General features: G+C 46.7%; 1 protein-coding gene across 1 annotated transcript in view; it reads left to right on the top strand.

Moving 5' to 3' along the window:
- Positions 1-12652, top strand: part of LOC119431596 (A disintegrin and metalloproteinase with thrombospondin motifs 9-like) — a 372677-nt gene that overhangs the window by 327455 nt on the left and 32570 nt on the right. The window contains exons 22-27 of the mRNA XM_049657933.1: positions 1385-1558; positions 4813-5079; positions 6434-6604; positions 7819-8055; positions 8632-8772; positions 10561-10737. Coding sequence (XP_049513890.1) covers positions 1385-1558; positions 4813-5079; positions 6434-6604; positions 7819-8055; positions 8632-8772; positions 10561-10737 — 1167 coding nt within the window. The remainder of the gene's footprint in view (positions 1-1384; positions 1559-4812; positions 5080-6433; positions 6605-7818; positions 8056-8631; positions 8773-10560; positions 10738-12652) is intronic.

Genomic DNA, 12652 nt, shown 5'->3' with positions numbered 1-12652 from the left:
CATTTTAGCTGCACGGTTGTCGCCTGTAGCATGTGAATTGGGTGTTCTCTTGGCGATTAATTTTATGGTAGGGTCGACATAGACAGGGAATGTTTTTTGTTTAAACTTGTAGGAGCTATGAATGCTCTTCTGAGAAAGCTAAATGACAAGATGCGGTGCTATGTAAAAAGCACTTTTCGTTTGACAGTGCCTTGCTGCATTCTCATTTATACTTTACATAATGTAACATATCTACAGCGCGTGCACGTATTGTGTCAGTAAAATGGAGCAACACACTGTACGACGTCTAAAACTTTGCTCTCCTTTGTACATTGATCTAAGGAGTAGGCGGTCGTGCTGTGGTGGGGTCTGTCTGAATAATTAGGGTGCGTAATTCAGGCATTTAAAAAATCATTTCGCCGGTGCATCTGTCTTCTCTTGCTGTTGGTTTTTCCCAGACCTGACCACAAGTATATATATTTAACGTCTTTGTGCCATTACGACGATCGCAAACAAATCCGGAAAACCAGGCATTTTACGATAAGCTCATAATACTCCGAAGGTAAGGACGACAATTGCACGACTCAAGGCGACTGTACGTTCGGTCAATGGGTGCTGCCATCTTTGGCTGTTATAGAAACAAATTTAGTACACAACAACGTTAAGATGGTTGTGAAGTGGGATACATTGAAAACTTGTGCACAACTATTTCCATGCATACGTAAATCACCAGTAGTACCCTGCACTAGTTGTTGCGGTTAGAAATCTCTCACAAGAACAGTCCAAAATGGTGGCACTTCGATGCTTCTGTATGATACGTATTTAGGTACTGGGGCTGTGTTTCAATACTCGCCGTAGACAGCTTAGCAAACAGCGGCCATCCTAAGCCTAGTTCGAATTCTGGCGATTCCGGCAAAAAAAAAAAAAATACTTGGGAAAGGCAGCATTGAACTCAAAAACGACGCAAGCTACTTTGCTGTAGAAACAAGATGGCGGCCCAGCAGAATGCTTGAAAATTCGACGGGAAGGTCTCCTGCGTACAACAAAACCTAGTTGAACTTTCTTATGTGCCTAATCATGATGATGATTATGGTGACGATGCGCCTAATGTAAGCTACGTTGTGCATATCATGGTTCGCACATGCAAAGTTATTAAATACAGCTATAGTACCTGCTTTTATTAGCTTTTCCTTGTCGACGCGATGTGGCGTCAAGTCGTAGAGACGTTTTTCCCAAATGCCTTCCATTATTTAGGGTCGAAGTTGTCTTTTTTAGCAGTCAAAGTAGACTGTCTAAGATGCCGGCCAGAATTGGAACACACCCCTCGGTTAGCGCTTGCGCGCCGCACGTTTTGATGAGGCCCCATTCGCGTGCATCGCCTTCGTGGACGTCGTCGTCGTCGCAGTGTTCTGTGACGTGCGGCTCGGGCCACCGGCAGCGCCCTCTGTGGTGCCACCACGGAGACCGCGTTGTGGCGCCGAGCTTCTGCCACCCGACACCGCGGCCGCAGGACAAGGAGCCGTGCGAGATGCCGCCCTGCGAGGCGCCCGCCAGATGGCACCTCGGCGAGCAGGGACCCGTAAGTTGGCTGTAGTTTCGGGAACGTGTGCGCTCGAAGGAGAGAGCTACGCTAAGTTAGTTTATTCTAGTCTCGTGCGTGAAGTGTTTAAAGATTATAACTGCAATGGAACTTTGAACTGAGAGAAAGCCTAGTTTCAGAAAGTGCATAGTATGGATTAACCTCCGTGCAAAAGTTTACGTTTGAAATACGAGTGGCTTGGTTTCTAAAGGCTCGCAAAAATAAACTTTTTGATAGCAAAACTGAAAAAAAAGAAGACACGCCGTTATTACCGCCTACCGGAAGTGACGCATGACCCAGAACGTTGAGAAATAGCGTGGCTACATGGCGTGACCTCCGAGATCGGCGGCGCTCGCGGGTGCTCGCGGCTTGCTTTCAAATCTCGGAGGCGACGTGCTGGGATTTGTCATATTCGCTAACCACCAGGTGGTACTTAAAGGCCGCTTTCACACTAGAGTGCTTATACACCAGAAGATTAAAACAGCACTAGCTGCTATTTAAAGGCAGCTTTTATGAAAGCTTTAAAATTACTAGCTCTGCAGCATTGCCAGGATTGCTTCAGTAGTATAAACTTCTAATTTAGAGCCGTTTACTTAAAGTGAAATTTCTTTCCGATTGGCCTTTAATTTTCAAACTGGATCTGCATTTCGCTGTCAGATAAAAAGTCGGTTATTAGGTTAAAAAAATAAATGGCGGAAATATTCCATTTGAAATTCCTCATCGATACACGAGAAGTAACGAATCTAGCTGCATCTATGCCATTTTTGTACCGTGATGAGCTCAGCAGCACACGAGATTCTGGGAGCATATAACGAGACTCTGGCCTCACAGAGTGATGGCTTGCAAGTCGCAGAAGTTCTTCAGAAATAAAATTAAAAAATTAAAAAAGAAGTAGCATTAATCAGCAGTAGTCCTGCCTGACAGTGTATACTCACTGGCACAGATAATTAAAAAAGAAAAGAAAAAGTGTGGGTGTGTGTGAATAAGTAATTGTTGAGACCGATTCAAATATGACTCAAATTGAATACGGGTTCCTTTTAAATACTTTTCGAATGATGAATAGCCGCTCTCATCATCTATATTCACATCCTAGTTAACTTCCAACATTTGCAATGTTTCTGTCATTACACTGCAAGTTATGAAGTGTTGTTTATTAAACGTTCAATGGAAGCATTAGGAGAAAACAAGCAGTTTCGATGATTATTCCCATATTCGCACACCCCTAGAAAAGGGTGATTATGACTGACATTTGCAGTGCTTGAAGGGATATCAATGAGTGACGTTATGATCAGTGCATGGCACTCCGTCGTTTCTTTCAAAAGTGAACTCGCATTATGTTTTTAACTCAAGTGAGCATGTGTACAATGTTGTCTGCTTGCTCTAGCAGTATTCGAATAAAATGTCATTGTAGAATGACACTGGACTGCATGCAGCATGTGTTATATATATATATTGCTTGTCATTTGCAATTGAGCTGCATCCACCCAGGTGGCATGATGAGTGCACTGCCCGGAACGGTCTGTGTATTGCTCGATGTGTGTGAAAGCCTCAGTCTGGCGCGACGTAAAATAATGGACGTGGCTATCTGCCTCTTTGACCTTTGCCTGCTTTTGTAGCTGGTCAGTCACCATGTGAAGTGTCGAATGCCGTACAGTACTTTCCGAAAAAAGAAACAGTAAAAAAAATTCTTTTTGCCCTTTGGGGCTGGTCTGGTGCTCTCAGACAATAATGCCTGTTTATCCTGCGTGCGCTTCCTTTATGTAGTGGTGTGCGCCCGATACTTTCCCTTCATGAACATCAAGTCACGCCGATACGAGCATGTCGGTCCTGACTTTAAGGTACCGGGCGTGCAGCATTTAGGAAAGAAGGACATGCAAGACAGATGACAGCTACCACGGTAGCACGGTGATTATGGCGTTGTGCTGCTGAGCTCAGATTCAGATGAGCGTCAAAGAACCCTAGGTGGTCAAAGTTTACCCGGAGTCCGCCGCTACAATGTCCCTCATATTCGGAGAGTGGGTTTGTTGCGTTAAACGCCTCAATTTTTATTTTCAAGATCCATGCCAGCTATTCTTCAGGTGCAAGCCCCAAAGGGTGTAAGTTGTTGTTGAAGGGCAGCACACAATTGCCCTTTTCGTGCTAGTGCATTGCTATATTGGGCTACATTGTTAGACGTGCCGATGTATCTTCTTGAAATGGCATAACGTGGGGACTATGCCGGCTGGTATGATTGTAAAGCAAAATACTTGCTCTCGAGCAATTTTTAGTCACTGTTGCCAGTTTTACCAAGTGCCTTTGGCAGTACCCAGGAGGTTGAAAAAAAATTTTTTTTCAACCTCCTTGGGTAGTACTGTAGCCAGGACTTCTTTCCTGAGAGTGATTTCGTCCCGGTAATAATGTTTTTTGCGTTCCTTATTTTAGTGCGGCATCCCCGTATCTATCAGTAAAATTTCACCAGCTTAATGACGTCACTTTGCATCCACGAGTAGCTGGTAATATTGTTTAGATCAAGCAGGCATCAAAGTTTTTTTCGAGAGTTGTATTCAAGGAGCGTTGTAGTCGTGTAACTTGGTGTTAACTACTTTACCGTCACCTTTACTACCCCTACATCATGTTATTAGCATGCGTAGCTTGGTATAGCTGTTTGCAGTTTACATATGGCTGGCACGACAGTCGTAATGACAGAACAGAAAGCGAGAGACAGGAATCTCCTTTGAAAGCTCTTCTATGGCACAAAAACCACCTGTTTAATGAAATATGACCACTTATATTTTGCATGTGCAAATTGCATACACTTACTTACATGCGCGACTCGCATACACATTCACACGCACATTAACAAATAAATCATGTGAAAATTTTGGATATATGGATTAGGTGGCATACCGTATTTTCTTGCAGGTGATAAAACAGTGACGTCAACCCGTGCAAAAGTCTGGTTGGCTACTTCGTACTGAGAAAATTGGAAAGGGTAGAAAATTTTAGGAGAAACAAAAAGACGATGAAAAAAAATCTCAAACTTGTCTGAGCGCAACTGAACCGCAATTTCAGTTCCAAACGTGAATACCGCATTACACAAATACCGCTTGTTTCGACGATCAAAGCAGGCCTTACTCGGACGAAGTAACGACGTGCTTGCTGTGGTGAGATGATGCATATGTGAAAAGGGGCTAGGCTGGGAAACATAGTGCACAACGCTGTGTTTCTTTCCTGAGCCTTTCTCCTCCCGTCGCGCACCTTCTTCCACTCCAAAGTGCTCCGTGACTTGCGGCGGGGGCGTGACGTACCGCAACGTGACGTGCCGGTCGGCGAGTGGCGCGATCGTCGACGAGGTCCACTGTCACGGATCTCCGCGACCTCACGAGGCGTCCGAGTGCAACCGGGTCTCCTGTCCGCTGCCGTGGAACTCCTCGCCGACCGCTGCGGACAGGCCCGGCGGTGTCACCTCCGCCGCTTCCGAGCACCCGTCCACCGGTCCGCGGTCTAACTTCGCCGCCTGGAAGTCGGCGCCCTGGTCGCAGGTACGGCGGTGCCCGAGGCGGCGTCCAGCGTTTTTTTAAGGTGCAAGGCTTGCATTTCTACGCTTCAAGGTCGCGTTGTGAGGTACAGAACGTCACGTGACCCAAGGAAGGCCAGAAGTGAACTAAAGCATGACCAGCCGTGTAAAAGAGATGATGAATGATTAGCAAAGTGATTGATTAGCGATTGTGGTAAGGTGGATTAAGGTGGATTAGTGTGCGTTAAGGTGGATGAAGATGAATTAGGGTGGATTAAGGTGCATTAGGGTGGATTAATGGGTATTAGGGTGGATTAAGTTGAATTAAGGTGTATTAAGGAAGATTAGGGTGGATTAGGGAGAATTAAGGCGAATTACAGTGGGCTTTACAAGGCTTTCGCCTTCGCGTCTCTTCGGCGATAGCTAAGGACCACCTGGGAATTCTTTTTTCATTTCTGTCAAGAGATCATTCCCTGTTGTATTTCACTTTCTAGCACCGCGATCGCACTCTCCATGTAAAAGGGAATTATAATTCTAAAACGCAGGCGGCCGCGTTGTGCTGTATTCTGTAACAGAACTAAAATCCTATGCATTCTGTTGACAACCCTTTCTGTAGCGGTTGTTCGTCGAAAGCAGCCGCCGAGGTTGCTTAGTGACTTTGGCCTTCCGCTGAGAAGCACGAGGTCGCGGGATCAACTCCCAGCCTCGGCGAATTGCAAAAAAAAAAAGCCAATGCCGTTGTACCATACATTTGGTGCACCTTAAAGTACCACAGGTAGTCGAAATTAATCCGGAGACACTGACCACGTCGTGCTTCATAATCAGATTGTGGTTTTGGTATGTAAAACCGCAGAAATATTTTTTGACGTTGAAAGCAAGAAAAGCAACGGAAATATAAGAAATGGAAAGGGCACAGGCATTTATCAAGCTGCTCCTAAAACTGTGTGTGTCTCCAGTTCCCTCCTTGGTTGCTGCTCTTAATGCTCTAGAAGCTGAGTAGGTTGCTTGTGAAGTTCTTAAGCAACTTACGAATGATAGTTAAAGCTACGGTTATGTTTGATGAAGCGTTGAGTTATTGAGATGAATCTGTATTTTAGAACTACAGAAAGTTGAGCTAGTTGGTAGGGATTCATCGTGAAAGATGGTAAGACACGGACATCATAGAGAAGAGTACCCTTCAGTTGATAGTCGGCGTTTGCGTTGTCTGGTTCCTTTCTCTAGTGTCCGTGTCTGCACACCTTGCCTTCTTTCACAATGAGTCTGTAGTATGCGCTGTCTAACCCACGTGCTTAGAAGCTGCTCTTTCACCTTTAAACACCAGTGCGCTTTCGGTGTATCCCTGTGGGCCTCCCGTGAATCATGTCGTTTGCGGCGCGCAGTGTTCGGCGACATGCGGCAGCGGCGTGCGCAAGCGCCAGGTGAGTTGTATCAACGAGGTGACGGGTGCCGTGCTGCCGGACGAGGAGTGCGTCTACGCGATCCGGCCCAGCGGCGCGGAGGCCTGCGACGCCGGCACGTGCGGCAAGTGGCAGCACGGCGACTGGTCAGCGGTGAGCACTCGAGCGTAGAACGGGTTTGTCCATCATCTGTAGGGAAGTTAGGTTCCAGTCACAACGTCCGAGCAGGTCCGATTTGAATCGAATCACTAGTGGATATACTTCGCTTATCACCTAGTGATGCTTTTCACTATTGAAACGTTTCTCAAGGCATCGCTACTGATAGCACATCTGTCCCGTTCAATCGCTTGACCCGATGACTGCGCGGTTCGCCATGTTTGTCTCTGGTGTCGCAAGCTGTTCGGAACATCAAGCCGCAAGCTTTCGAGACTGCTGACTCGACTCACAGGAGATGTGCGCTCGAGTGCGATAAGGGACCTGGGCGGCCGTACGCTGCTGACTGAAGGAATTGGAGCACATGGATCGGAAGGATACACTATGTTGAAGTCCATTAAATATCTATGACATTTCGTGCCTAATTTCACTACTCATCACACCACTTTTGCCCCACTTAATAAGAGGGTGGCCTGTGAAGTTAGGCTTAGGTGCCTTCACTTAAGTGTTCTTTAGATGTCAATTTCTTGGTTACTGCTATGTAACCTTTGTGCGTATGCTTTACTGCCGTCCCTTTCTCTTTCCTTTCCTCCTCCTTTACCTTTTCTTGTCCGATCTATAGTTCATGTATCCCTCGACAGGTGAGACAGTTACAAAGCGCGCGGCCTATCCTCTATCTTTCTCGATGCTAAACAAGCGCGGAAACACGAAAGACCATCGATACCGTCGATGGTCCCTTCGATGGCCTTGATGGTCTCTTCGATGGCCTTGATGGTCTCTTCGTTATTGATGGTTCACCATCGATAACGTAGCACCAACGTGCTTAATTATCGCCCACCTTGTTGAACCTCTTCCTTTCGTTCTTTTAAGCAATAAAACAACAAATGTTTGTGACGTTTCACTTTGTGAACGCTGGTTACGCGCCAGCGTATGGACGCCGCGAACTTGCACAGCGAGCACCTCGGCGTCCAAGCACAAACGGAAAGGGCGCGAACGCGGCAATTGTCCTCTCCTCCTCCAGGCGCCTTCCTCCTCCGGCGCTCGCTTCCCTCGCGGCGAAAATCATAATCTCACCGATTTCGCAGACGGGGCATCTACGCTTGCGCGTAAGAACTGCTTGAGCGATGAGCCGCCTAGTCGCGGCCATCTTCTCCACTCGGCCTCGTCGATCAGTTATTCTAACCCGGCCACCACTCTTTCCCCTCTCGGTGCAGTGCTCGTCCAAGTGCGGCCCGGGCGTGTCCAGCCGGCGCGTGCAGTGCTTCGTGCGCGACAACCTGCGCGAGGTGCTCCCCGACAGCCAGTGCGACGAGGCGGTGCGGCCCAAGCAGGAGCAGCCGTGCGTGGGACCCTGCCTGGGTGGCGGCCTGCCGCTCGCGGACACCATCAACCACCCGTCGGGCAACCACGTCGAAGGTCCCTACCGCTGGAGGTTCGGGCAGTGGGGCACGGTGCGTGTTTATATACGGCGGCACCGGCGACGCGTCTCGATAGCGTCTCCCTGCGCGAGTGCGTAAGCTGGCCGTAAGAAATGCCTCTAAAGCGTGCTTCACCGCTATACGACCCAGTGTGCGGAGAAGCACGCTTCGAGTGTTTACTTTATTGGGTAGCAGCATTTTTACTATTTGCACGTGTCTAAAAGCAGCACCATTGCCACCAAAAATATTAAGTGTAGTTCTGAATGAATGAATGAATGAATGAATGAATGAATGAATGAATGAATGAATGAATGAATGAATGCAAGCCATGATAGTTTCTGGGCCTTCTGGGTGCCAACGACGTAGGTGCGAGTCACTTTCACCATGATAACGTGAGTTTCAGGGAAAGGCTATGAGGACGTAATACCCGTTTTCCGGTAGCACGCTTTATTTTCCGAATGCCGGGTCTGTGTCCCACGTGATGCTTGCACGTGCGCCTCGTGCTAAGGGATTCGTGTGGTCACAGAAAAAGTCGCGCTGAGAATTGACTTACAGTAGAACGTTCCTCCACTATCCTCTCAACTTGTCGCTGACGTCATGCCGGCACAGTGCTCCCGGAGCTGCGGCGGCGGCACCCAGCGTCGCCAGGTAGGTCTGCGTGGACAACTTGGAGAGCAAGAGCAACGCCTGCAACGAGCTGCTGCGGCCGCCCGAGACGCAGCACTGCAACACCGAGGAGTGCCCCACCTGGTCCATCAGTGAGTGGACGCCGGTGAGTGATGGTTGTCTGTGCACGCCTGTACTTTAGTTCCTGCGTACTTGAATTTCGCGACTGCGGTCCCTGCGACCGTGCTAAGTCTTGTGCCGACTTTCAAGTCTTACTGAGATGTAAGAGGAAGCTGTGCGATGCTTCTATCTTTATGCTATCTTTATGTTATTGTTTTTGTGTTCACTTTTACTTTGTATGCCCCTCCCCTCTGTAATGTATTTATACCCTGAGGGTACTGAAAATAATAAATATCCATGGGTGGTGGCTCAGTCGAAATGGCGTACTGCAGCTGAGAACGTGGTTGCGTTGTTTCCAGCCCCGGCAGCCGCGTTCAGATTGGGCCGGAATGCAATAACGTTAATGTACCGTGCTTTGGTGGCACGCTAAAGATCTCCAGGTGGTGGAAATTGATCCGATGCCCCCCCATTACGCGGCTCTTTCGCAGCCCCTGTGTTTTTTGGGAGGTCGACATTAAACCCACTATATTTCTTAAAGAGGAAGTTTTAACTCGGGGGCTTCTATCTAAATACATGGTAACGGAAAAATCGTTTTTCTCAGCAATTACATAACCTAATTTGATGATGTTTGTTTTGTTTAAAACGCCAAGAAAAAATCTGGGGACTGTGGGAAGCAGATTTTTTTAAATCTAGGCCATCGATATTGTTATAAAATTTTTTGAAATAGATAAAATTTCAAAAACAAAACAATCAAGTTCACCACTCTGCAACTCACTAATGAAAAACGATATCACGTATTATACGCCGCTATGAAATGTGCCACTAATATGTCAGTAGTACTTTTGGAAACCCTTGTAAACATTTTAATGAAATAATCTAAGCTGTAAATTTTTGCAAAAGATTTTCCCGCTTTAGATGCTCTAACGGGCGCAGTTTATAGAACTGCAATATCAGTACTTGATGCACAGTTACTGATTTGTAAACTTCGTGTTTACATTTTTCTTACTTTCTTATTTTTGGTAATTTTGTTAAGAAAAGTCTAGGCCTTAAAGCAACATTATGCTTCCTATAAACACCAGAATTTAACTTTCTCTATCAGGTGAAACACGTTTTATTGAAGTCGGTCGAGGGCTTAGTTTACAAAATAATCTCTGCGTTTTACATGTGTTTGAGTAAGAAGCATCAGAGTTGGCCCCGATCTAAAGCTTCCTCTTAAGGAAGACTGCATTGAGATTTGCAAAGTAAGCTTGTTGGCAGTTAATTCATTATTAGATGCGGCAGATGAATGCACAATAGCTGAATCATTAGGCTGGAAAATGGCGGTGCAGTCTTAAAATTATGGGGTTTTACGTGCCAAAACCACGATCTGATTATGAGGCACACCGTAGTGGGGGACTCCAGAAATTTGGATCACCTGGGGTTCTTTAACGTGTACCTAAATCTAAGTGCACGGGTGTTTTCGCATTTCGCCCCCACCGAAATGCGGCCGCTGTGGCCAGGATTCAATCCCGCGACCTCGTGCTCAGCAGCCCAGGCGATGCAGTCTGCCCTTTGGACTGAAAGGACTAGTCAGAAGCTGCTTCACTGTTTGCGCCAATAAACTTCCAATCAATCAATCAATAAGTCAATCAATCTATATATATATATATATACATATATATCCTCAATCAAATCAATGAATCAAATCAATCTTTCATCAAGCAATCATCAAACAGTCTTTAATCAATCAAATCAATGAATCATCAATACATCACATCAATGAATCAATCAAATCAATCAGCCAATCGCCGTTTCCTACTCGTGCCCTCGCAGTGCGACCAAGAGTGCGGCGGTGGCCAGCAAACGCGCCGCGTCATGTGCCAGGGCGTCATCGGCTTCGTGGACGCCCACTGCCCGCAGCCCAAGCCGGACATCAAGCGTGCCTGCAACCTGCACTCATGCGCCGGGCCCACGGCGAGCCACCGGTGGCGGCCCGGACCCTGGTCCTCGGTACGACTGCCCCTCTCTCTCGCGTGGTTCCGCCGCCTGTGGCGCAGACTGTCTCGCGCTCAGTGACTTCGCGCAAGGACTCTGGCACGATTTCTCGGTAGCCACAACCCGGGTTTCACTGAGCCTGTGACTGCTGATACACATGATAGACACAGGTTTCACTAGGCCTGTGAACATTCATACACAAATCAGTTTTGCACGATTCCGTAGAACTGATTTGCCATATTCTGTGTCCATGTGCTTCGAGTTGTCGATTAATTAATTCGCCCTCGCACGGCGATCGGCTAGCCTCCTGGTTAGCTCAGATGGTAGAGCAACCGCCCTGGAAAGGCATTGGTCTCGGGTTCGAATTCCGGACCAGGACGAATTTTCCCTCAACTGTGAAGCGTTCTTTCTGAGAAACTCGCACGGGCTTCCTTTGTAGCTTCCTATATAGCTTCGTGCAACGGTCGGCTGGATGACAATTTTCCCGTTTAATGATCGCTGAGGTGTTGTCTTTGATGCGTGGGCTCATTTGGCCTCACATGTTAGGCGTAGCTGCTGCGTGTAGACAATTTTATTGATAGCGAAGAGGTCGCAGTGAGATCAGCACCGACACATGCTGTTAATGAGTGTTCTAGCCTGGCGTTACACCGTACTGGTATTTCTGTCATCCCAGTCACCTGCCATACTTTCAGTGTGCGAACTAGTCCCCGCCATGCAAGCACCCGGAGCATGCCAACAGCTGCCAGGCTCAGAGCTGGCATGTAAATTGGACGGTAGTAACTGTATGCGGCAGCCATGAGTGGCATGCTAAAGCTAATACAGAGTGAGTTCACATGAACTAGTTGGACAAAAAGCAGTGGGTAAAGTGACTACGCAAGAACTTATTAGTTGTACACGAGCTCTTAGCAGGAGGTCACTGTGTTCTTGTTCTGCCACACGTAGTAGTCACAGAATCTTAACAATGCATGAATGCATGAAATGTACACTGTAACATGCTTCCTTTCTTCTTATGTGTTTCATGGCGTGTTGTGTCAGTTGGGCATATTGTTTTGGTTACGTTTGTAATAGCTTTCAAGTATGCATTCATGAAGGCTTTCAGTAGGATTCCTGGTGAACCTGCCTGCTCTAGATTAATTGGTTCAGTAATTTTTTAATATTGGCAGCACAGAAGCTAACAGTAAGGTAACAGAAGGTAACAGTCAGATACAGGGAACAGATTTTCTTTAATGAAACAAACGGATTGGAAAACCTGGGAGTCTGGGAGCACCCGAACATTCCATAAAATTTCCACAAGTGGATAGTTGTTACTAAAGTGCGTTTTATTGCTTATCTGTGGGACCTATGGTCAATAAAATGACATTAAGTCTAGCACATGAAGCTCAAGCAGTTATACATGTTACACAGATAATGTGGAATTTCGCATCATGTTATCACATACTAACATGATTTCGACTCTATGAAAACTTTAGCACTCAAGCTTGCCCATATAGCTAAGGAGGCGCCAGTAAGATTAAGTTCACATTTGATTTAGATCTCGTCAGAAAAGCACTGACATGTCGTGCACAATTTCTTCAGTGTCTAAGATCTTCCGAATGTGCACATCATTATGGTAGTGCTTGTGTAGTGTTGGGTGTGTCTGTTAGGTTAGTGTAATTTTGTCGTAGCTTGGTACCGGTGCTTCTTTGAAGTGCAGGCTGAGCATGCACGCTTGGTCTTACTTGGCAGTCTCATAACTTCACGAAACATCTTTAAGCTTTGGTAACAAGCTTGTGTTTTGTCTAACGTAATAACGCATGCTTTGTAATGTTCAAACCAGTGTATGACACTTCATTTTGTCCTTTGTTGGTGTGTGTTCATGTCTGCCTCATAACATATTGTCTGGTTTCTTGTTAGCTTAGTCGCTTCACTGTGAAGGCATGTTTTAGCTGAG

Source organism: Dermacentor silvarum, chromosome 10 (genome assembly GCF_013339745.2).
Source record: "Dermacentor silvarum isolate Dsil-2018 chromosome 10, BIME_Dsil_1.4, whole genome shotgun sequence".
NCBI lineage: Eukaryota > Metazoa > Arthropoda > Arachnida > Ixodida > Ixodidae > Dermacentor > Dermacentor silvarum.
The sequence above is the reverse complement of the archived record's forward strand: the minus strand, read 5'-3'. Positions and strand labels throughout refer to the sequence as shown.